This window comes from Microcebus murinus, chromosome 5, assembly GCF_040939455.1.
Source record: "Microcebus murinus isolate Inina chromosome 5, M.murinus_Inina_mat1.0, whole genome shotgun sequence".
NCBI classification, from domain to species: Eukaryota; Metazoa; Chordata; class Mammalia; order Primates; family Cheirogaleidae; genus Microcebus; species Microcebus murinus.
In genome coordinates, this window is record NC_134108.1 from 102,325,380 (window position 1) to 102,349,921 (window position 24,542).

Below are 24,542 nucleotides of genomic sequence, written 5' to 3' on the forward strand. Positions count from 1 at the left end.
CTTGGAGAGCCATCTCCTGTGACCCTTAGCCCTGAGAAGTCCTGCGGCTACAGTTTGACTGCATTTCACCAGGTCTCCCACGTGTTTGACCACTCCTGGCTGATGAACATGGAGGTCTCGAATGGGTTTGCAGATAATGGCTTTTGTCTCTCTGATGCTTCAGCTCATCTGGGCCACCAACTCACTTTTGTCAAACAGTGATTGGAACTTTCTTTAAAAGTTGAGCCTTTTGTGAGTACCAAAACATTATTTGGAGCCATTCTTTTGTCTTCTTTTTCTAAGCATTGCTCAAATATTTAGAAGGGTGGAGTTGCTGGGGAGACTGAGCAGGGACACTGTTGGAGTTAGGGAGGGGGCTTCTTTGTTTTCCTGACTCCTAAGTTGATACCTTGGATAGTCTCCACCCAGCTGAGTGGCCAGGCCTGTCTGCCGGGGGTTAAATGCCCTACCCCACTCCACACCCTCCTCCCACCAACAGGCCTCAGAGTCTATTAACAGCCTCTGTCCTGATAATGATTCATTCTTCCTGCCCCTCCTCCATTCTGGTTACTCAGAGCTATGAGCCAAGATTGATTACTTACAGCAGCCAACTGGCCTTGCCCATGGAGAGCTCACCTGGGGAATTAAATATTCTTCACCAGATGCCACCCTAGGGCGAGTTCTCCTTGTCGGCTAGGCCTGTACAGGGCAATAAGGGCTGTCCTAGATGCACACAGAGACCATTTCCAGAACCAAGAAGCTGGAACACATCATGTCTGGGGCTGTCTAAGGAATCTGAGGTCCTGGGGTTATTGTGGGTTTAGAGACAGAAGACACCCCAGACAAAGGGCTCTGGTGCTTTGCAGAGCCACACAAAAGCCAATGGAAATGTGTTCTAACTCGAGTCTTCAGGTGCTGCTATGGAGATTGGCCATCAACTCCTTGTCCCTGTTGGGTGGTCTCCCTTCTAAAAATATTTTAGTGACATTTATTGTACTGTTATTCATATCCATTCTATTTTTTTAAATCACAACATTATATCTAGAGTTTAAGGCCACTCTGATACCCTCCCCCCTTCACTCTCTTCCCTTTTCCAAAAGATGGCAGAATTGAGACTGAAAGGCGTCCTCACTCCCTGCACTCTTTGCCCCTGTAACCTGGGACCCTTAGGGGTCTGATGTCATTGGTGAAAAACCCCACTGTCTCAGTATCTCAGTCCAGGACTTTTTTGGGTATCCTGGGACAGGCAGGGTCTGGGGAGTTCTTCCCTCTAAGCTTTAGCAGGGCAGGGCCAGGGGCAGCTCCTTGGGGCTCATCGGGCCCAACCGCCCCATCTGCAGAGTCTCTGGTGCAGGGAGGGGAAGTCATTTGCCCGGCAAGGTCACAGGGCCAGTCTCCTTTTCTGTTAGGTCTGGGTTATCTTTATGTTGGGTTTGCATTTCCTGAATACATAGCAACTGGGTATGGGGCGGTGGTGGAGGGCAAGGGAAGTGGGCTTATGAGAACCCCATCTGATGGTGTTTAAATTTCCTGTGACTGTCCCGTGAAGAGGGAGATAATCTGCGCACACGTAATCCAGACGAGACGGGGAGACTTGGTTTAGGTCCAGGAGACCGAGAGTGAGAGGAAAAGGAGGAGGGCAAAATGAAAGCTAGTCAGAGAAAGCCATGACATTGTTATCGATGAAATAGGAACAAATAGGAGACTGTACTTCAGTGATACCTTCTTGTTTGTATTTTTGGGGAACACTCGTGTCCTGTGGAAGCTCTGGCCTCACTCGGGTAGCAGGGGTTTGTGGTCTTTGGGATCTCCCTGGCTTGGGACTGGGCGCCTTTGACTCAGCTTCCTCAGGTTGGCTTCTACCAGCACGTGTGATCTTCCGGAATCCTCTTCCCCCCCTTCCCTCCTTCCATAGCTTAGCTCAGAATGGGAATGAAACTTCCTGCTGGGTCTGCCTCACAGGAACTCATGGGTGCAAGGGTGCCCCCCAAACTGTCAGGGTTAGGTTGGCCTCGTTTTTTCTTTCCTGTCTGTGAGACTGGCAGAGCGCCAAGGGGGTCAGGAGCTTCCACAGGGGGGGAGGGGGAGGCCCATTTGCCCATTTTTTACCTATCAGGTCAGAGGGCACGTGTGACCCCAGAGGCTACCCCAGACTGCCTTCCTGGGTCAGCCATGCCAGGCAGAATGTCCCCAGTTCTTTACAGGGGGCTGATTGTTTAAGCAGGAGGAGAGGCTGTAACTGAAAGTAAGGAAAACAACCAATTTTTCTGGAATCTGAGAGTTTAGGGCCCTCTTGAAACAGGAAAAGAAGTAGAATATCACCTTTTCTGATATCCTAAGGGGACTATGATGACTCCAAGTAACTGGGTTACACCCCATAAATTTTTCCAATTATGATAACTGTGGATATTATTAAGCTTTAGATGGCCATCAAAGAATTACTTCTGTTTACCTCTCCTGGGGCCTTGAACTGCTTGAGAGCCAGACTCCAGAGAGCAGAACGCCACCTCCGTCACCACTGACACCAATTTAGGGAACTCGGCCACACTCACATTTCCTCTTTTGCACCCCCTGAATGGCACTGACCCACGTAGAACCCTGGGCCTGTCTTTTGAAGGGCCAGCCTGCCCCAGGAAGCTTCCCGCGAAAAACGAGCAAGTCACGTGAGCATCTGTTTGCATCCTTCTGTTTACCGCCCTGCCCAGTGAGCAGTGCACCGAACGTAGTTTGGCCTTTCCATGTCTCTGGGTCTTCCTCCTCCATAATAATGGATGTGTCCGGGTGTGTTGATGCTTTCAGGAGGTGATAGGGTAAGTGAGGTCTTTGGTCCCTACCCAGAAGGGCCACAGGCTGCTGCTGGGGCTTATCTCTCTCTTCCCTCCTGTGCCCACTTCCCAAAGTTCCTGCCCTGAGCACCGTGCTGTTAATTGTAACAAAGATACGGCTAAAAGTTGCCCAGGAAACAAATAACAAAACCGAATCAATCACGACCGAGTCATTAAGCCTGATCTAAACTCTACCAAGTCAAAACAAAACACCAGAAGCCCCACCCCAGGCTGCGCGGCTGCCCGGTCCTCACGGGGAGCCACATGTGTCCTGTACAGTCTCTTTTTTTTTTTTTTTTTTTTTTGGACGAGGTTCTGGGGCCCCAAGAGCAGGGGCCCCGGAAGTCTCCCCCTGTACAGTCTCTTGTTCAACCTTCTTAGAAACCCCGGGCCAGGAGCTGCTGTTACTCTTCTTTTACACATGTCAAGATTAAGGCTCAAATGCAAGGTTAGGTGGGCCTGCCAGCGTTACTGACTTTGCCAGTAGAAGATGGAGATTTGAACCCTGGTCTTCTGACTCCAGAAGCAGTGCTCCTGGTACTTCTGTGAGGAAAATACTTGCTGCATAACCCATTTGTTCCTCTCCAGTGAGATGTTCCTGATCAGTGAAATATTGTCCCAGATAACTAGAGCTTAGCCCTTTGTGCCTGGAACTTTTTTTCTTTCCTTTGGTAAAAAGTGCTTTAGCTTCTTTTTCACACTTCCAAGTTCATGACTAAATGCGAGAGTGTTGACGGTTGCTAGGAGCTGATGGCCAGATGTGTGGGGCCTGTCTACGCTGTGGTATAAACCGGGTTTCCTCAACCCTTCCGAAAGCAAGGGTAAAAAAGTTGGATCTAACTGCAGTGGGAGCAAGGGGCGCTGCAGAGTGTCAAAAGAAGCCTCATCCTTTACCATCAGAGGGCCCAGCCCTTTTCACCTATTATGTGACCTTGGGAATCTCATCCCCTGCATGTTAATTTCCTCATCTTTTTTTTTTCAAATAGAGGAGACAGTTCTGATCTCACAGCTTGTGGGGACAGAACAAAATAGTGCAGGTCCATGCCTTAAACGGTGCTTTCTAGAATGTTACTATTGGCCATGGGGATACGCACACCCTCCCATGAATTCTTCGATGTGCCCATTAGAGACTCAGCACTGGGCCAGAGGATTTTGGCTGTGGCCCAGGAGACTGGTCTCGGAGCTCCACTGATGGCAAGAAGCACACGCGCCCTGTGGTCGCCGGGGCAGGCCAGTCTACATCCCAGCCTCATTCCTGGGCTGTTAAAGAGATGGAAACACGAGCCTTTTACTCCTCTGTTCAAAATAAATAAACAAATGAAAGGAATGAGATAAAAGAAAAATTAGTTTTCTTTAACCTGTGGCTTTTTTTCCCTCCCGTTCTCCCCTCCCTACTGTGAGTGGGAATGCCACTTAACTTTTTTTTTTTTAATTAAAAAAAAAATGATGTTCTGGTTGATGGGACATAATATTTAGACATGTCGAGCTGACAGTTGATGGGTGTGTTGTCAATACACCATCACCACAAATCACGTTCCCAGGGGTGATCGGGAGGAGATTTGTGTGTACATGTGCGTGAGCGCTCACACACCTGGATGATTTAGGGTGATTGGGGAAGGGCCCAGTGACCCGCATCAAAGGCAGCTCTTGGGGGAGGCTGGCGGCAGGCACGGGTCAGCTCGGCAGAGCCAGGGGGGGAAGTCGCTTCCATGGTGACTTGACGTGATGTGTTCTTGTTTGCTGTGGGAGCAGCAGGTCTCCCCTGCGTCCCTTCTTCTGCCGTGTCCTTGGCACCCAGGGGTGCCGTGTATTCTGCTGACCACGGCGCACTCTCTAAAAGAGGTCCCAGCTCGATGGAGGAGGCCGACAAAGTAGTTTCGAGCAGCGTGCAAGGGGCGTGATAAAGATGCGCAGACAAAGCCCGGAGCCCCTTCTCGCTGGCTGTCCTGGCATCCTTCCTCATGTCCCTGCCTTCATTTACTGCCTGTTGTCAGGGGCCTCACACCCCTCCCTGCTTTGGAGCCCCTGCCCAGCTGCCTCAGTGACAGCCCCTGTGGTGGGTCTCAATGTGAAACTGAGCTTTGCCAGTGCTCCAGTCTGCACAGATGTGAACCTGACATCTGGGTGCTGTCTGGACACACCCCTCCACCCCCGACCCCCCTTGCATCGCTGATGCTGTCTGCCTCACCCCCAAGCACCCCCTCATCATCACCCTCATCCAAGCTACCTGGCCTGGACCATAGCAACCTAAGTCACCCACGTCCTCGCTCGCCCTCCTCCGTCCATCGTGTGGGCCAGGGGTCCCCAAACTGCAGTCCGTGGTCCAGATCCAGCCACTGCCTGATTTCACACAGCCCATGAGCTAAAAATGGTTTGTGAAAGTGGACATTGGATGGCATGGGAACACTGACTTGCCCTTTGAAGGGAAACGTTAATCTCTTCAAACAATAATTCCATTCTCCTCCTTAATAGATCTGTATTACAAAAAATTATACTCAATTATTATTATATTTTGAGTTTCCTCATAAGTTTATAGAAATTTATTTTTCTCTTATATATGTGTGTGTATATATATGTATGTGTGTGTGTGTATATATACACACACACACACACACACACACATATATATATATATATATATATTCTATTTTGCCTCTTGGCTGTAAAGCCTAAAATGTATATTATCTGGCCATTTACAGAAAAACTTTGCTGACCCCAGGACTGTGGCCAGAGCAAGCTTTTCAAAGTGGAAATCTGATCAGTCATGTGCTGGCTCACACACAGACATAGTTCAAGATACTTTAATGGTTTGCCGATGCTTTGGGGCTGAAGAGAAGCTCCTTATCCTCAAGAACTTTGGATGGTCTTACCCCTACCCCTTCTCCAGTTCCATCACTCTGCTCCTTCTCCTGCATTCTAACCCCCCTGGCCTTCTTTTAGTTGCTTACGTCTACCATGTCCCACCCACCACCACCACCACTGGCCACAGGGCCTTTGCCCATGCTGTCCTTGACTCTATCTGAAATACAGCTTTCTGCACCCCATTTCCCCTGTTTCCTCATCTTTTGGATCACAGCATCACTGTGACTTTTCAGAGGATCCTTCCTTGACTTTTCTGCAGAGGTCATGGCCCTTTATTATAGCTACTCATCTCAGACATAAAATTGCATTTGTCTGCGTGTGACACACACCCCGCCAGACTGCAGGCCCCACGAGAGCTGACACCATGTCTGTTCCCACCTCCATTGTACCCGCTGTGCCTGGTACACAGCACACAGTAAATGCCTGCTTTCAGTGAATGGCTGCGGATCAGGGAAGACTGCATGAAAGATGTTAGGTTTGAACGGGAACTCGTAGGCCGGACATACAGAAAACGGGAGAAAAAGATTTCAGGTAGAGGGACCAGCATTCTGGAGGCCCTGTGTGCTCCATGGGACAGGTGCTCAAGGTGTCTATGGGTGGGTGGGTGGGTGGGGGGAATCATGGGAAAGGTGGGCGAGGCCAGATCGTGAGGGCCCCCTGTGCCAGGCCAAGCCGTTCACTTAGCCCGCTGGCCGAGGGAGCACGGGAGGTTTTAGGCAGAGGGGTGGTTCTGCAGGGCTGGGGGGATGAGGCAGCTGTGAAGAGATTATCATAGATTAGGTGAGGAGATGGCCAGGAAATGCTGTGGAGGAAAAGTTGGCAGGAACAGATAACCTATTGGGAGTGAGTTAGGGGTGGGGAGAAGGTGGGCTTTTACAGTCCTGGTTTCCGACCCCAAGAACCCTGGTTCTTGGGAAAGGGGCTCCAAGCATTGCAGAGGAGTGAAGAGAGCCCTAAGGGGAGAGGTGACTGGGGGGGGGCGGGGCAGGAAGCAGAGCGGGCAAAGCCCTGCAGCCCCCATTTTCTCTGTGAAGTAGGGGTCAGGGTCATCTGCTGAGACAAAAGGCTTTTGGTTTCAGGTCATGGACGTTGGCATCTTGCCCCTTTTGCAAGCAGAGGGCTCCACATGGAGCTCCATAAATGGTCGGGGGTTCGCCTCAGCCTGGAGCAGCTGAGGGCTCAGACTGCGGATTAAATCCCAGACACTTCAGGAGATCTTACAAACCCGCCCTTCCTCGTCCTTTTCCCAAAATGCAAAGTCTAAATGTCAGCGCTGTCAGAAATCCTACCTCTCAGGCCTTTGACAAAAAGAGGTCTACTCACTTCAGAAAATGTTTGCTGAGGGCCTGCCCCACCCAGCTCTGCCCTGGGCACCGCGGGGAGAAAAGATTTGAAATGCACGACAAGCTATACCAGGAGGCGTCATTCAGCCACCTGGCAAGGCGCATTCACACACAGGTGCGGCTGTCTTTAACCAGCCTCTGTGTGGCTGAGTGGCAGCTGACCACAGCTTGCTAGCACTGCCCCAAACGGAGCACCCACTCCCCCAAATGCAGTCGGGGACTGAGGGAGCACCAACTGTGTTGGTCCCCAAAACTGCTTATGTCTGTTGCACTTGTTATTATAATTATGTAAATTAATTAGATGTGATAGAAGCTGAACTATGAATGCAAAAAAGAAAGAGAAATGGTGTTTCTGTGAAAAGTAAGAGTCACCTTGTTCTACCTCATCTGAGAAGGTGTGTGTGTGGGGGGGGGACTCAGATTTTTCTCTGCTGAATGTTTTGGAAAGAAGTGCTAAAAGCAAGCCACCAAAAAAGAATTGCTGCCAAATTAAGTGTGAGCAAGGCAACTATTAAAGACTGGCGCTAGAGGGAGAGAGACTGAGCATACCAGAGGATTCTGCACTGCAGTTTACCAGTGTCCTCAACTTCTAGCTCCTTTTTAAAGAAACCAAACTGAAAAATTATAGATGATTTATTATCAGTGGTTTATGCAGGAAAGACAAGTGCAGAACTCCACTCCACAGATCTGTGAGCAAAGACCTGGACCCTGCCTCAAAAGACTAGTAAGATATTTAAGTTATTGAGTTAAAATAAATCTTTAAGGCACGAATGTACTGCTTTTAAATCCACATGCAGTTTTTTTCCACTGTTTTATTATATCTGTTTATTTTTTAAAGAAGTGATATATTCACATGGTTCAAAACATAGAAAAATATAAAACGCTATAAAATGAAGTCTCTTTCCTGCTTTTTCCCCCAGTTGACCCAGTTTTCACCACCTCCCCGCAACTATTATTAGTTTCTTGGATCCTTCTAGATTTTCTTTATGAATATACAAGCAACTATAAATATACAGTCAGTCCTCATTTTTTGCAGATTCTGTATTTGCAAATTTTCCTACTCTCTAAAATTTATTTGCAACCACAAAACCAATACTTACAGTACTTTCTTGGTCATTTATGGACATACACAGAACAGTGAAAATTTTGAGTACCCAGATGGACATTCCCAGCTGAGGTTGAACAAGGCCACCCTGCCTTCATTTTTTTTTTTTTTTTTCCAGATGGTATCTCTGTCACCCAGGCTGAGTGTGGTGGCGTGATCTTAGCTCACTGCAGCCTTGAACTCCTGGGCTTAAGCAATCCTTCTGCCTCAGCCTCCCAAGTAGCTGAGGCTACAGGTGTGTGCTACCACATCTGGCTTTTTTTTTTTTTTTTTTTAAGAGATAGTGTCTTGCTATATTGCCCAGGCCGGTCTCAAACTCCTGGCCTCAAGCAATCCTTCCAACTCTGCCTCCTGAGTTGCTGAGATTACAAGTGTCCTTTCTGTCCTTTCTATTTACTGCTGCATTTTTCACATTTTTGCACCTTTTGTTGTTGATTTCACTGTGTGAAGGGCCCCCCAGGGGTAGTGCTGAAGTGTTGTCTGCCCTTGTACGCACAGGAAGGCTGCAATGTGCCTCACAGAGAAAATACTTGTATTAGATAAGCTCTGTTGGGGTATGAGTTATCGTACTGTTGGCTGTGAGTTCGGCGTCAATGAGTCAACAATAGATATTAAATAAGATGTCCTTTAAACAGACACACACAAAACAAGGTTATGTATTGATCAATTGATGAAAATGTTGTAATGAGAGGCTCACAGGAACCTAACCCTATGTTTCCCCTAGGAGCACTGGGTCAGTATTCTGTAAGTCAGTGCTCATGGGGACTTTGTAGAACATAACTACCATATACAACAAAAGTGAACCATTTATATACATGTATATAGACATGCATATAAGTATATTCTATTTTAACCATGTTTTACATAAAAGCGTATTAAACACGCTCTTCTGCATGTTTCTCTTTCACTTAACCTTGGAGATCTTTCCATATCAGTTCCTAGAGAGTTTCCTTGTTCCTTTTACCCACTGCATAGTAGCCCATCGTGTGGTTTTTCTATAATTCCCTTTAATCAATCCCTTATTGACAGGCATTTGGGTTGTTTTCAGTCTTTGGCTCTTCAAACAAAACCGAATTGTGTGCACTTGTCTATGGGTCATTTGCTATGAGTCTCCGCTTTAACCAGCTTCCTAGAAAGGGAATTCTGAGGGCGGTAGTTAAGCCTAGCCGAACTGACACCTCAGAAGCCATCACACCCTCCTCCGCGGCCTGGGTGTGTGTCCTAAAGAAATTCTCAGAGAGGTTCATAAGGGGACACATCTGAGAATGTTCTTTGGGAGGGAGGCTGGTAAGGTTGTAAAGGTGGTGGGTGCACTTACCCCATTGTGGGATTGTTGGGAGGGGCTTGTGAGGGACTTGGCACCGTGGCTGGCCTGTGGTTGGTGGCCAGTACAGGTTTGCCATCGTTGCCATTCCTCCTTCTCCTGCTCAGCAGCATCTTACCCCAGCTCCTCAGCACCATGCTTGGTGGCCCTCCTGCAGCTCTTTTGACTGCAGCCACCCCTCTGTGATCCGCCTCCACACGGGGCTGGAGGATGCCTGGGCGGTGTCCTAGGCATAACTGTGGACCACATCGGCTCCCCGAGAAGGGGATTGGCTCCCTCCCTTCCTAATCTTTAGCCACGCACACAGGGTTGATGCTTGACCAACTTGTTTGCTGTATTCCGTGAACATTGGGTGAATCTACTTTGGCTAAATAGTGCCCATGGCAGAGGGGAGAAGAGAGGGAGAGATTTTCTAAGAAAAACAGAGATATTAAGACACAATTCTGTTCCTATGGGACTTAAAATTTAGTATTAGTTGAAAAATAGAACACCCGAGGTGAATGAGCCTGGTGGAGTAGTGTTCCCAACAGCAGGATGTGTGTCTGGGCCTGCAGACCCTGCAGCTGGGGTTTGCCGTTCACACTGTCCTGGCTGCCCCAGGCTGCTGGACCCCACTTCTGTCTCCTCAGCTCAGCTGCAGGGGGCCCTGGGTGACACATCGCTTCAGCCCTCTGATCTCATAGCAGCAAAGGGAAGTTGTTTGGGCAAGAAATTGGGACAGTGAGATGACGGGGGCGGATGACCAACAGGATACCTGTCTTGGGCAAGCGCAGGCAGGTTTGGGGGCTTCCGGGGGCGATGTGAAGGATTGGCAAAGAGCAAACCCAGAAGAGGCCTGACCCCCTCCTTATCCCCTAAGGCTTCTTGGGAGCCGGAAGCCCACCTTGGCGACCCCTCCCACCACCCACACACAAAACTCCTAACAGCAGGAATCTCAGGGGAGGGGGAATTTTCACTTCCGACTTTATAACACTGAATTCTTAGAAGCATTTGTAAATTAAAACGCACCGTTTTGCTTAATCTTGGCACGCTGTGGTTTGGAACAAGTTTGGAACAAGGTCCTCCTGACGGACTTTGTCAGTAGCTCCCGGCAACCTGTCTCTTGAGGAGGCCTTGTCAGTTTGCTCTGGGGTCTCGTCGTTCTTTGCTCCCTGGCACCCCCCTCGGCAGCTTCCCGCTCCTGGACCCTCGAATGAGGAGCCTCTCTCACGAGATTGAGAAGGCCAGCCTCCCGTGGCACGATGAAGGACAAAGGGGACTTTGACCTCGGGGGCTGCAGGGCGTGGACGCTGAGGCCTCTTCCTGGCCTCCCTAGGCAGGTGGCTGCTGCCACTCACGCTGCCAGGCCCCGGGTGAGCGAGACAGGCTCCACTACTGGGAGGTGGTGTGTGAGCAGCGCTCACGTCAAGCAGGGCCTCCGCGAGGAGGCCGGAGCTGGACCCACGGAGGCCCGGCGGAGGGAGGGCCTCAGGAAGTACTGCTGGGAAGGCCTCCAGCCCCACACACCAGAGTGCCCTCGGGTTTGTTTGTTTGTTGACTCCCAGAACTCCCCCCGAAACCTTAGAACTCTGAGCCAGCAGGGGCCGCAGGGATTGCTTGTCTGAGCCCCTTATCTCACGAGTGAAAAGCTGGGGGCCGTGGCACTGCCCAGGATGTGGCTCAGCGCGGCTGCCGGTGTTTACAGAATGCCCGAGCGTGGCACTGACGTCATGGCCTGGGGAACGCCGGGCCTTCCGCGGGGGCTTCCTGTCTGCAGTGCAGGCAGGAGAGCCAAGGAAGACCCCCCCAACACCCCAAACACGAGAACACTTTTGCACAGTTGTTTTACACGCCGGCAGCATTGCTGACTTTGTTACCCTCTAAGCCAGGGGTCCTCAAACTTTTTAAACAGGGGGCCAGTTCACTTTCCCTCAGACCGTTGGAGGGCCGGACTATAGTTTAAAAAAAAAACATGAACAAATTCCTATGCACGCTGCACATATCTTATTTTGAAGTAAAGAAACAAACGGGCAAAAACACCCGCATGTGGCCCGAGGGCCGTAGTTTGAGGACGCCTGCTCTAAGCTATGAGCTGTGTTTTAGAAAGAAGGGGAGTGGTTTTCCCCAAAACAGTGACCCCTCTCTGGGGCCCCGGGTGACCAAGGCATTTATGTTTTTGTACAGTCTGATGTCTTTGGAGGCCACGCACCACAGCCAAGCCAGCCGGTCCATTTGGGAACTGAGTCCCTAGCCACGGCAGCCTACCTGGAACCCTAGGCCCCAGAGAGTCTGAGGGGCTGGTGCCACCTCAGTGTGCACGGCCAGGATCTAGTGACAGAGCCAGCCACCCCCTCCCCACTGCCCCCTGCAGAGGAAACCGGTCTGCGCTGCTGACCTGCTGGAGGCTCTCTTGGCAGCGTGGCCCCATGGTGCTGGGTGTGGGGCTTGAGTAATAGCAACAGAGCCCTCCGGTGCTTGACTGGTGTTTTCGTAAATTAATAATTCACTCTGAGGCTGTGGGTGGGGCCAAGGGGGCCAGATCTCCCTGCCAGCACCACTTCCCTCCATCTTTCTCCCCACGCTCCCTGGGGCTCCACTGGAGCAGCTGAAGGGAAATCTCCTCTTCTCCCGGCCAGGCCCGGCCCTGCCCTGCCCTGCCCTGCCCAGGACGGCTGCGGGCTGGAGAGCCTTTCTTTGGCTGTACTCCCAAGTGCTGATTCAGAAGGCCCCACACCCCAAGTCCTCAGGGCCAGGAGTGGAGGAGCCTTCCTACAGGCCCTGGGCCCAGACCCCTCCAGCCAAGTGGCCCTGCAGAGACCATCCCTGAGCCCCCAACAGCGAGGGTCTGCCCACTGCACCTCCTGGGCCCTCACCTTCCTGTGAGGCCCGAGCCCCATCCTGTGCCCCCCACCCCCGGGGAGGCCTGGGCTTGCCGGGTGCCCTTCTCTTTGTGACATTCCTTGGGGTCTTTTAGAAGCCTCCTTCTCCCCCAGATCATGAACTTAGAGAAACAGTTTTGTCCTGTAGCAGTCCTGGCATAGTAGGGCCACGTTGTGAGTTTGTATCAAAGAATATAAAGGACAGGGAAGGGCATAGAGACTGATATCCAAGCTGTGAGGTGTAGTTCACTCAGCTGTGCACCTCATAAGGCGGGGTCCCTGACTTCCTTACCTCTCCAGGCACATAGTGGGTCTTCAGTATGGCTGCAGATTACTTCTGAAGTTCTCTTAGCTCCTCCTTAGGAGAACATGCAATTATTAGGTTATTAAGTATGGAATGTCTGATTTCTTTAAGTACTGTTAGTTGATATCTCTAACTTCGCTTTGACACTTCCTATTTTATTTTTATTGTGAATTTTATTTTTATTGCGTTTATTTTCTTTCTTTCTTTCTTTTTTTTTTTTTTTTTTTTTTTGAGACAGAGTCTCATTGTGTTACCCAGGCTAGAGTGCCGTGGCATCAGCCTAGCTCACAGCAACCTCAAACTCAAGCGATCCTTCTGCCTCAGCCTGCCAAGTAGGTGGGACTACAGGCATGTGCTACCATGCCCGGCTAAGTTTTTCTATATATTTTTAGTTGGCCAATTAATTTCTATTTTTAGTAGAGATGGGGTCTTGCTCTTGCTCAGGCTGGTTTTGAATTCCTGACTTCCAGCAATCCTCCCACCTTGGCCTCCCAGAGTGCTAGGATTACAGGCGTGAGCCACTGCGCCCGGCCACATTTATTCTTTTAAATGCATGGTTTAGCTTGTGATTATCTTTCAAATTCCAACAATATTGAACTATCTGAAACAAATTGGCAAGGTAAAGAAGCTGGGTAGATGGGTTCTGCATGAATTAAATCAGCATCAGAAGAGAAAACATCTCAAAGCTTGCCTTTCTTTGCTGTCACAACATAAAGGTGCGAACCATTCCTACACTGTATCGTTACATGTCATGAAAAATGAATTCTTTTTGACAATCGCAAGCATTCGGCACAATGGTTGGGTAAAGATGAAGTACCTAAACATAGTCCAAAACCAAATACTCATCAAAAAAAGCTAACGGTATGTGTTTGGTGGTCGAGGTCTGGCATTATCTGCTACAGCTTCATGAAACCTGGTCAGTCGATTACAGCAGATGCCTACTGAAACCAATTGGACAAAATGATGAGGAGGCTTATGATAAAGCAGCTGAGATTGGTCAATAGAGACAGGCCAACCCAAGACAACACTTGACTGCATGTCACACAAACAGCTCTGCTCAAACTGCACAAGCTGGAGTTGGAAATTCTCTGTCATCCACCGTATTCACCAGACCTTGCACCAACTGACCTACTTCTTCCAGGCTTTGGGTCACTTCTTGCAACGAAAAACATTCAGTTCTCAACACGCCGTGGAAAATGCCTTTTGCTTCCATCGCCACTCGCTCTGTAGGCTTCTTCGCTGCTGGCATAAACATGCTACCGTTAAGATGGCAAAACCATGTTGACAGTTTAGGTGCATACTTTGATTAATTGTACTGCTTCTTGTTTGAGATATAATAAACTAAAGTTTTGATTTGAAATTGGACATTTCATATTTAATGACCTAATATAAAGTAGCCGGCACTTAGGTCTCTCAGGGACTCCGGTATGGGTTGTTTAGGTGTCTCCCTGCACTTGCACTGTCTTCTCTCTGCAGGGCTCTTGGCTGAGTCATCTGTCAGCCTCCCTGTCACCAGGTGATGGAGGATGTCAGCTGTGGCTTGGGAGGAGGCTTCCCAAGGAGCCAGTCAGGCCAGCGTGGTCCTTGTCCCTGGCATGCCCCCTCAGGGCCTACTGCATCTCTCCCTTTAGTGCCGCAAGTTTGGGTTGTAATGCATGCGCATCGTGCCACTTTATCTCTGGAACCGTAGCCCATAAATGACTTTATCAGTCCTGATGTGAGGACATTCATTCCAGGTGGCCGTGTTGGAGCATGTCCCACTCGAGTCTCCCAGAGCAGTTTATCCCACAGGAAGTACTTGGTCACATCAGTCACACTGGTTTAACATTGCCTCCCCAACAACCTCTGTGTGGCCTAAGGGGAAAGACAGAGACACACGGTGGTTTCCACGCTCTGTGCATTTGCCCCCTGGACAGTCATCGGGTCTATGCAGCGCATACCAACTGGATACAGACCCTGACTTTCAGTCTCGACAAGTTGATAAAAGATGAAGCAGAGATTTCATGGAGTTTATTCAGGCTCCCTCTAGAAAAACTTTGCTTCACTTATCTGGGTATATAAAAACACGGCTGAGGTCCAGAGAGGGCAAATCACTTGCCCAGGGTCACACAGAGTCAGTGGAACCAAAGCCCAGGGTGCCTATCTTCTGTTCCACTGCCCTGGTAACTATGCCATATTCACAGAGTCCATGCCCATATTCCTCATCTCCCCCCAGCCCTAGTCATTTGTGGAGGAGTGTGGTTTGAAAAAACTGTGCCCAGGAATATATCCGCAAGGCCCATTCAGACCATGGCTGCCTGCTCCAGGAAGCCACCCTAGACTCCTGCAGCGCCCTTTTCTCTCCCCATGTCTTAGCATCCTCACCACTTCATGCCAGCCAGGGAGAGAAGTGACATATGGTAGCCACTGATAAAGTCCCTGGTAAAGAACTGTTGCCAGCCCAGAGGGGAGATAGCAATGATAGTGAGGACCAGGAGCCTCCACACCAAAAAGTGAAATAGTGCCAATACCCGTTTCCTGGAGGATACCCATCTAAAAGGAAGCAAAGTCCAAACCTTCCATTTTGCAGGTTCCCGGGCTGTGAGTCGGGCTTCTTTCTGATTCCTAGGGCTTGAGGGACCAATGGATGCCACAGGGTGAGAACAAAGGATGGAAAAATGGACGCCCAAAGCCAGCCTTAAAAATCCTCCCACAGCTGAAAGTTGGCGTGAGCCCAGGGCAGAGCAGCGGGGCCGAGAAGGAAGAAGACGAGCCGGTTACTCTGCACCGAGGCAGATTTGGGCCTAACCACCGTCGTTGGCAGCACATGTCCACGGTAATCAGGTTACTGGATTATAAAATACCCCCCGGCTTTATTTAGAAGACTAACCAGAAAGCATTTCAGAATAACAATGTTGCTAAAAAGGAGACCACGAACTAGGAGCCCACGTCTTGGAGAACTGCATTGGCTCCTGCCTCCTTTGGGGAGTTTGGAGAGAGCTGGAGTGGGAAGATCCCAGGGGAATCGAGTTGAGCTTCCTTGATGGACCTGAGAGGAAGGCTTGACTCAAACACAAGCCGAGGCATTTGGGGAATCGTGTACACAGTCTCCAGCTGATGGCCCAGCATCTTAAAAAGGAAAATCTTTCTGTTTCTTCTTCCTCAAACAAGCAATGGGGGTCTGGCAGGAGCAGGGTGTTAACCCTTCTGAATTGTAAGCAAACAAGTCCTGCTGAGACCTCAGCCAAAGTCAACTTCCTCTCCCATGTCCCTCTCTGTCTCTCTCTCTGGTTCAAAGGATGGCCCCTAGGACAGACATCCTCCTTGCAGACGGTGGCCCTGTCTCCTGGTTTCCCCAGGGCAGGGGCTGGGGGTGGGGAGACTTTGATGCCTTCTATTTTAGAACAGGGGTCACCAAACCATGGCTCAGGCCAAATCCAGTCCAACACCTATTCTTGCACAGCTTGTGAACTAAGAAGGATTTCCACATTTTTAATTGGTTGAGGATAGATCAAAAGAAGAACAATGTTTCTGACATGTGAAAAGAATATAAAATTCGAGTTTCAGTGTCCATAAACAAAGTTGTATTGGCACACGGCCACGCCCATTCATTTATTCGTGGTCTGTGGCTGCTTCCACGCTACATATGGCAGAGTTATGATGACAGAGACCATATGTATGGTCCCCAAAGCTGAAAATATTTACTGGCAGGCCCTAGACAGAAAAAGCGTGTCAACCCCCGAGCTAGGAGGTCTCTGTAGAGGCGTGTTATTATCCACAGCGCTGCATGGATTCGGTGCTTCAGGGCACTACGCCTTCAACAGAAAATAGTAAATTCTATCCTTCGGTTCATGTCCGAGGCGTGGGACGTGGAGGGTGGAATGACCTGCTGTGGGCCTCATTTGCCGGGTTCAGCGTTTCAGTTCAGTGAGCATTTGTGGGGCATCTGCTGTGTCATCAGGGACCTCAGATGGGTCGGCTGCTGCCCCTGCCTCAGAGTGACGGGACAGCCAGTGGGGAGACAGGCAGAGGCACAGGTCACTTGACTGCGGCACGGTCGGTGAGCAGGAGAGGCGGTCACAGGCTGCAGGGGGGGGGGGGTCGAGAGCACCTGGGGTTCTGAGTGGGCACTCACTTGTTGAGCCCACTCTGGAGTCCTGGAGTCCCGTTCTAAGGAAGGAATTGACCAGAGAAATGTGAAAGTAGTCGTTCTGTTAATTAGTTCATGAATGAAAAAGCTCCTGGTACCGATTACCCAATAGGAAATCTTATACATAATGAGCAAAACAGTTAACCTTGTTAGAAAAATAATAAAGAACTTGAATCCCGAGTTGGTATTAGAAGAATTCTATGAGATTGGCTAATCCACTGAGCAGAACAGTTTCCAGGTTCTAAATGATATGTTTAAAATAGCCTTTTGGCAAGATGCCACACCATGGGCCCAGCAGGCTACCATTTGTATAAAAGGGGCTGTGTACAAGTATTCTTGTGTGCACATAAAACATCTGCAGGAGGATGCATAAGAACCTGATTGATTGTCTCAGGAGGGGTTGGTGGGTGGCTGGGGACAAGGGTGGGAGGGAGACTTTTCACATACACTCTTTAAGAATTGCTATAATTTTTCACTTTATTTTCAAGCATTTATTTGGGATAATTTTCACTCTTTTGTATATCTTTTTTAAGCTTTTTAATTGTGAACCATGTGAATATAGTACCTATTCAAAAAACATGTAAATTTAATGTAAAAAAAAAAAAAGTGGCACATGGTTTTGCCATTGCTTTCCTATGTCATTTTAGGGAAGTCATTCTTTCTCTGTTTCGTTGAACAAATGACTCTTGATTGCTTACTGTGAACCAGGCACTGTTTGAGGACCAGAAGTTACATCTCTGGGCCTGGGTTCCTTCATCTGTAATGTGGGGAGATTAGATGACCTTCGAGCCAGTGGTCTTCAACTTGAGTGTGCATCAGACTCAGTCACTCATTAAAACAGACTGCTGGGACCCAACCCAGGTTTCTGATTCAGTGGATTTGGGTCGGACTTCAGAATTAGCGTTTACAAGTTCCCTAGTGATGCTGCTAGCCCAGGAACCCCACTTTGGGAACCCACTTATGGTTCCATCCAGCTAGGGTTCTATGTTTATAAATAAACTACATTTCAGTTCTGAAAATGTCAAATGAATAAAGGATAGATTCCTCTAACTCAGAACACAAAGTAATCCCTCTCCCCAGTGGTTTGAGAGGACTTAACAAAGCAAACATGTCCACAGAAGCTAAATTATCTAGCTTCCATTCCACCAACAGGGCCATGGCAGTGGGACATGAAATCAGTAATGGTCAGAGTCTGGTGAGTTTCAACAAGTAATTCTTCCTGGAGGAGGTGACTGCGCGAAGCTTTCTGGAGAGCTAAAGTAGACAGGTTTAAGCAAGATAGAGCATTCTGAAATCACCAGGCCCAATGCCCAAAGGATAACACTGTTGGATGTCATTTTAAGGCTTACCACAGTTTACCCCTGCTTTACAAATTCAGCTGATCATCGATGAGTTCCTGACAAGGACATGGTGCCCCAGCAGGGACCCCTGCACCCGACTCCATCCCTTTATTGAGCCTTTTCCCTTGTCCAGAATACCCTTCCTGGTCCTCTCCACCTCTGTCAGCCCTGTGTCTCCACCGGGCCCAAGGTGAAATCTGTCTGTTCTCCCTGAGAACTTAACATCTGCTCAGCCTATATTATCTTTTTTTGCCTATCTCAGCCATTGGGGCACTTGATCATTGCCATCTAATTTTATCTCATTCAATGATTGATTTATTCAACAAACATTGCCCTTCCTTCAACAAATCCTTATTGGAGGTCCTCCTGGGCTTTGTGATAGGCTTTGGGAATAGAAACATAGATAAAAACAGACCTGATTCCTGCTCTATTAGAGAAAGACCCATTAATCAAATAATTTTCCTCTTGGAAGTATAATTACAAACTGAGAAGAGTAGTCCAAAGGAAAGGAATGTGGTTTTATGAGAATGTGTAAAAAAGGAAAACTGATGTCGACTTGGAGATTGGAGTCAGGGTGGACTTTCTGAGAAAGCATTGTGTGAGCTAAGATTTGAAAAATGCAAGATGAGGGGGAGGAGAAGAGCTCTCCAAATGGGGGCAATAGCATGTGCAAAGGTCCAGTGGTGGGCGAGAGCATAGCAAGTTCAGGGAACTGAAAGCAAACCGGCAGGCCTGGGGTGGAGAGGACAGCAGGGGTAAAGAGCAAGACGAAGAGGGATACAGTGGGGAGCTGGAGACAGACTGTTTATGGCCCTGTCAGCCTGGTTGGTGGTTTTGATTTTTAACCTAAGAGCACCAGGATGCCATCAAAGGTTTTAAACAGTGGGATGATGGGATCAGAATTACATTTTGGAAAGTTGTTTCTGCTGCTTGTCTGGAGAATGGGAAAAAGTAGGGGCAGGGAGGCAAGTTGGGAGACTGCTGGAGTAGTCCAGAAAACAGATACGGTGCCTTACACAGGGTGGTAGTGGGACGAGAGAAAAGTAGATGGAATTAAAGTATTAGAAGGTAGGCTGGGCGTGGTGGCTCACACCTGTAATCCTAGCACTCTGGAGGCCGAGGTGGGCGGATTGCTCAAGGTCAGGAGTTTGAAACCAGCCTGAGTAAGAGCGAGACCCCATCTCTACTATAAATAGAAAGAAATTAATTGGCCAACTAAAAATATATAGAAAAAATTAGCCAGGCATGGTGGTGCATGCCTGTAGTCCCAGCTACTCGGGAGGCTGAGGCAGAACGATTGCTTGAGCCCAGGAGTTTGAGGTTGCTGCGAGCTAGGCTGATGCCACGGCACTCACTCTAGCCTAGGCAACAGAGTGAGACTATGTCTCAAGAAAAAAAAGAAAGTATTAGGAGGTAAACCAATAGGATGTGGTGGTTGGATTAGGGAGAGGGAGGAGTCTAGGGCAAAGGAACATGTGATCTAATGAGAACATACAAGAAGGGAACTTGATGTAGACTTGGGGTTTCAGTCATGGCGAACTTTCTGAGAATGTGTGGTTTCAGCTGAGATCTGAAGGGTACCCAGTAGTGCTTGGCTAGATGTAGAGGGGGTAAGGAGGGAAAGAGTTCTCCAAATAGGGGAAGCAGCATGTACAAAGGTCCTGTGGTAGAAGGGAGCATGTCAGGTTCAAGGAAAGAGCTCATTGAGACAGCATCCCGTTTAGGGGAGATGATGTTGCATTGCCTTTAAACATGGAGATGGTGACGTGGAGCAGGCAGGTGGCCAGGAGCTCAAACCATCTGAGCTGGGGCTGGTCGTTGGGAGCGATGGGTGGTGGACGAGGCTGTCAAGGGAGAAAGTATGTGCGAGGAAAGGAGGAGGTGACTCCTCAGACTGGGTCATAAGTGCCTGAAGGGCAGAGCATTTCGAGGAAGGAGTCACATCCCGTTGGCAGTACAGAGAGAGGATGCTTCTCTCATTTCTCCCTCTGTCCCTTCTCAACCATTATCTGGGTTCAGGTCTTAATAATAATGTCTCACCTGGATGCACGAGAATCTGCTAATAGAGTGCCTCTCAAATGTCCACGTGCATATGACTCAACTGCGGGCGGAAGTCGTCTGATAAGATGCGGATTCTCATCCAGTAGATCTCAGCTGGAGCCTGGGCGGCAGGGTTTGTAACCAGCTCCCAGGTGATCTGGACACCCTTGGAGCAGCCAGGGAACTGGTCTCCCTGCTTCGGAAGCTCAGCCCCATCGTCATGCCCAGCATCCCCTTGCCTTCGCAGCCATGCACTGCTCACCCTGACTTCCCATTCAGGGTCTGCTCCTCCACCTCTGGCTGCCTTTGCTTCCAACCTAACTGGACCCCTCTGAACTTTTCCATCATAGCTCAAAAAGGGACAGACCAACTCAGCTCGCTCCCAGGTGGAGGGGGATGACTACAGTAGACTTTAGACTTTTATAAGAATTTTGTCAAACTCTTTCACCCCTCACACATTTTTTTTTTTTTTTTTTTGAGACAGAGTCTCACTTTGTTGCCCAGGCTAGAGTGAGTGCCATGGCGGCAGCCTAGCTCACAGCAACCTCAAACTCCTGGGCTCAAGTGATCCTGCTGCCTCAGCCTCCTGAGTAGCTGGGACTACAGGCATGCGCCACCATGCCCGGCTCATTTTTTTCTATATGTATTAGTTGGCCAATTAATTTCTTTGTATTTATAGTAGAGACAGGGTCTCACTCTTGCTCAGGCTGGTTTCGAACTCCTGACCTCGAGCAATCCTCCCGCCTCGGCCTCCCAGAGTGCTAGGATTACAGGCGTGAGCCACCGCGCCCGGCCCACACATTTTTAAGTTTACATCTACATTTTTTATCATAACATCTGTAGAAGATGCAGTTTCTAGTATATTGTAAACATGGATATTTTTAAGTAAAACTATTAACATCACTGTTTTAAATTTGTCCCATGGAATCTAAACACCATAGCAATATAATTTTAAAAATGCACGAACACATTCTTCTTTAATAGTGTTCTTTTTTTCTCCATGAAGTTTTATTTCTATTTCACTTTCCCCATTGAATTTTATCCTAATGTAATATATTTTTATACTTAAAACCCTTTCATTTGTTTCCCTGTCATATTTTGCTAACAATTTTATAAAGTTGAAACTTTTTTAACTTCCTGAAATCATAAAGCTCTAAGTATGAAAATTTGGTTTGAGTTATCATTGTAACTATTAATAGTCTGTCATTGATCAAGACAACATAAATGTATTACTAATTTAGATAAATAATTAATACACATTATAAGTTAGATTATATTAAAATGCATCTCTAAATGGTAATATTTGGGTGACTTTTTAAAATAAACTTTTTTATTGATGTGCAACATACACACCTGGACATGCCCTGTGTGGTGTGTAGCCTGAGTAGAGGAACGTTCACCTGACAGGCAAACCCACCTGTGCAGTGCTCCTCCTTGAAACCTTCTTCAGTTCTGTTCTTCTGCCAGAAATAAACTCTCCAGTCTCCAAATTTCCATATCTCTTATTTTTCCCCTTTTATTACGTGCATCTCTTTCCCCTTTGTATTGTAGTTATTTATGTGACTCATCCCTTGTCACCTTTTCTAACAGTGTGCTCCTTAAGAGTACGCCCCGTGTCTTAATCATTTCCTGCATTGTGCCTTACAGTTAGTAGGTGTCTAATAAATATTTGTCGAACAGATAAATTGATGAATGCACATCTCAAATGTCTCTGTATTTCCCACAGGTCCTAGAATAGTGTTGGGCTTTCAATAGCAGGGTCCCAGAAGGATGGATGAATTAATCAATGAGCAGAACAATGAATTAACAGATCGATGAACTAATGAGCCATTGGACAATGGCACGAAAGTCAGAGAGTTCCATCTCATGTGAGAGTCAAGAGCAGCAGAATCCATAGAGAGGGTGTGGAGTGTGTGACCCTGGCTATTTCTAATGGGGTCTCCCGTTGTGTGTTTGTTTTTATGACTGGTCGTGGTAGATACAACTGCTCATCACAGAACATCCAGTAGTAAACCCTTTCCTGTCTTTTGCATCTTGTCTTGCAGGTGTGCGCGGCCTCTCCTCACAGCAGTGGTGTTTGGTCCATACCTCAGCGCGGGTGAGGATGTAAAAGCCCCCACTCTGCACGCGACTGGCACAGGCCGACGGGAACACCTGGCTCCGGCCACGTTCACAGACATGTCCGCCGTGGAGTAGTGCAGACACTTTCACTCAGCTTCTCAGGGTCTCAGTCCTTTTGGGTTTGTTTCATTTACCTTTTTTTATGGTTTCGTGGCCGGACGTTCACTAAGGCGGACACCATGGGGGATCAGCAGCTGTACAAGACCAACCATGTGGCCCACGGTGGCGAGAACCTTTTCTACCAACAGCCGCCACTCGGCATCCATGGTGGGCTGAACCACAACTATGGGAATACAGTCACGGGGGGTGGCATGGACGCCCCTCAGGCCTCGCCCATCTCCCCCCACTTCCCTCAAGACACGCGGGATGGTCTGGGTTTGCCTGTTGGCTCCAAAAACCTTGGCCAAATGGATACCTCGAGGCAGGGAGGCTGGGGAGGCCATGCGGGGCCTGGAAACCATGTCCAGCTACGTGGCAACCTGGCCAACTCAAACATGATGTGGGGGGCACCAGCCCAGGCCGAGCCCACCGATGGCTACCAGTATACTTACTCCCAGGCCAGTGAGATCCGGACCCAGAAGCTTACTAGCGGTGTCTTACACAAGCTGGACTCTTTCACCCAGGTCTTTGCCAACCAAAACCTGCGAATTCAGGTCAACAACATGGCCCAGGTGCTGCACACCCAGTCGGCAGTGATGGACGGAGCCCCTGACAGTGCCCTCCGCCAGCTGCTGTCTCAGAAGCCCATGGAGCCCCCGGCACCGGCTATACCTTCCCGCTACCAACAGGTGCCCCAGCAGCCTCATCCTGGTTTCACTGGTGGGCTGTCCAAACCAGCTCTTCAGGTCGGGCAGCACCCTACCCAGGGCCACCTGTATTATGACTACCAGCAGTCACTGGCTCAGGTGCCAGTGCAGGGAGGACAGCCACTGCAGGCCCCGCAGATGCTGTCGCAGCACATGCAACAGATGCAGCAGCACCAGTATTACCCCCAGCAGCAACAGCAGCAGGCTGGGCAGCAGCGTATCTCCATGCAAGAAATACAGCCGCCGCAGCAACAGATGCGCCCCCCACAGCCTCAGCAGCAGCAGCAGCAGCTCCAGCTGCAGCAGCGGCAGGGTTCAATGCAGATACCTCAGTATTATCAGTCCCAGCCCATGATGCAGCATTTGCAAGAGCAGCAGCAGCAACAGATGCACCTGCAGCCCCCTTCTTATCACAGGGACCCGCACCAGTACACCCCGGAGCAGGCGCACGCCATGCAGCTGATTCAGCTGGGCTCCATGCCCCAGTACTACTACCAGGAGCCCCAGCAGCCCTACAGCCACCCCCTCTACCAGCAGAGCCACCTGCCCCAGCACCAGCAGCGTGACGACAGTCAGCTAAAGACTTATTCTAGCGACAGGCAGGCCCAGGCTATGCCGAGCTCCCACGGGGACCTGGGGCCGCCTGATACAGGGATGGGAGACTCAGCAAGCTCGGACCTGACCCGGGTCAGCAGTGGCCTCCCTCATCGACCGCTCCTGTCCCCCAGTGGAGTCCACCTCAACAACATGGGGCCTCAGCATGAGCAGCTGTCTCCCAGCGCCGTGTGGCCCCAGGTATTCTCCCAGTGGAAGTTTCTCCCAGTGTGTCTGTGTGCTGCAGGGCCGGCCAGGGCTGTCTTTGCAGTGCCCGGTCCTCTCTCCAGCCCCTTCAAGCCTTTTGTTCGTTATTCATTCCACAAACAGTAGCAGTGTAGGCACTGTCTGTGCTGGGTGTAGATACAGATATGCCAGATTTGGGAATACAAAATCACTTTTGATTTAGTCCTTTGCCCATGGAACTATACTAAGATGTCCTAAATGATCATGTACTGATCAAGACCTTGAGTCAGGTGCCAGGGGACCACACAGTGGGGGTGTCTCATTCCCCTGGATCTATACAGGTTATTCTCTGTGGAATTGGTCCCCCTTTGGGAGGGAGACATAGTGACAGCTTTTCTCAAAGTGTATTGCTCAGAACAGCAGGTCCACAGAATGTTTCATGGATATTGCTGGGGAAACAATGGATTCTCTGGATAGATACATTTGGGGTTTCCTAAAATGAAACAGGTTGCTGTACTGCCGGGTTTCTTGAGGCCTTCGATATGCCAGTACGCATTGTGAGTCTCCCAAAGGGGATACCACGCGTAGTTGCCAAGATGAAAACCTTGGCTGCCCACAGGATCCAGACTGGTAAAGTGAATAAGCAAAACAGTCTGGTATGAGGCATTAGGGAGTGATGGCAGCTGCAGTAGACTGACGAGCAGATGCCCTATCCAATGGCATTCT

General features: G+C 49.2%; 1 protein-coding gene across 10 annotated transcripts in view; it reads left to right on the forward strand.

Moving 5' to 3' along the window:
• Positions 1-24,542, forward strand: part of TRERF1 (transcriptional regulating factor 1) — a 200,386-nt gene that overhangs the window by 140,702 nt on the left and 35,142 nt on the right. For all 10 annotated transcript variants that reach the window (XM_012773212.2, XM_076003343.1, XM_076003344.1 and 7 more), the window contains one exon: positions 22,155-23,831. In XM_012773212.2, coding sequence (XP_012628666.1) covers positions 22,410-23,831 — 1,422 coding nt within the window. In that variant the 5' untranslated portion in view covers positions 22,155-22,409. The remainder of the gene's footprint in view (positions 1-22,154; positions 23,832-24,542) is intronic.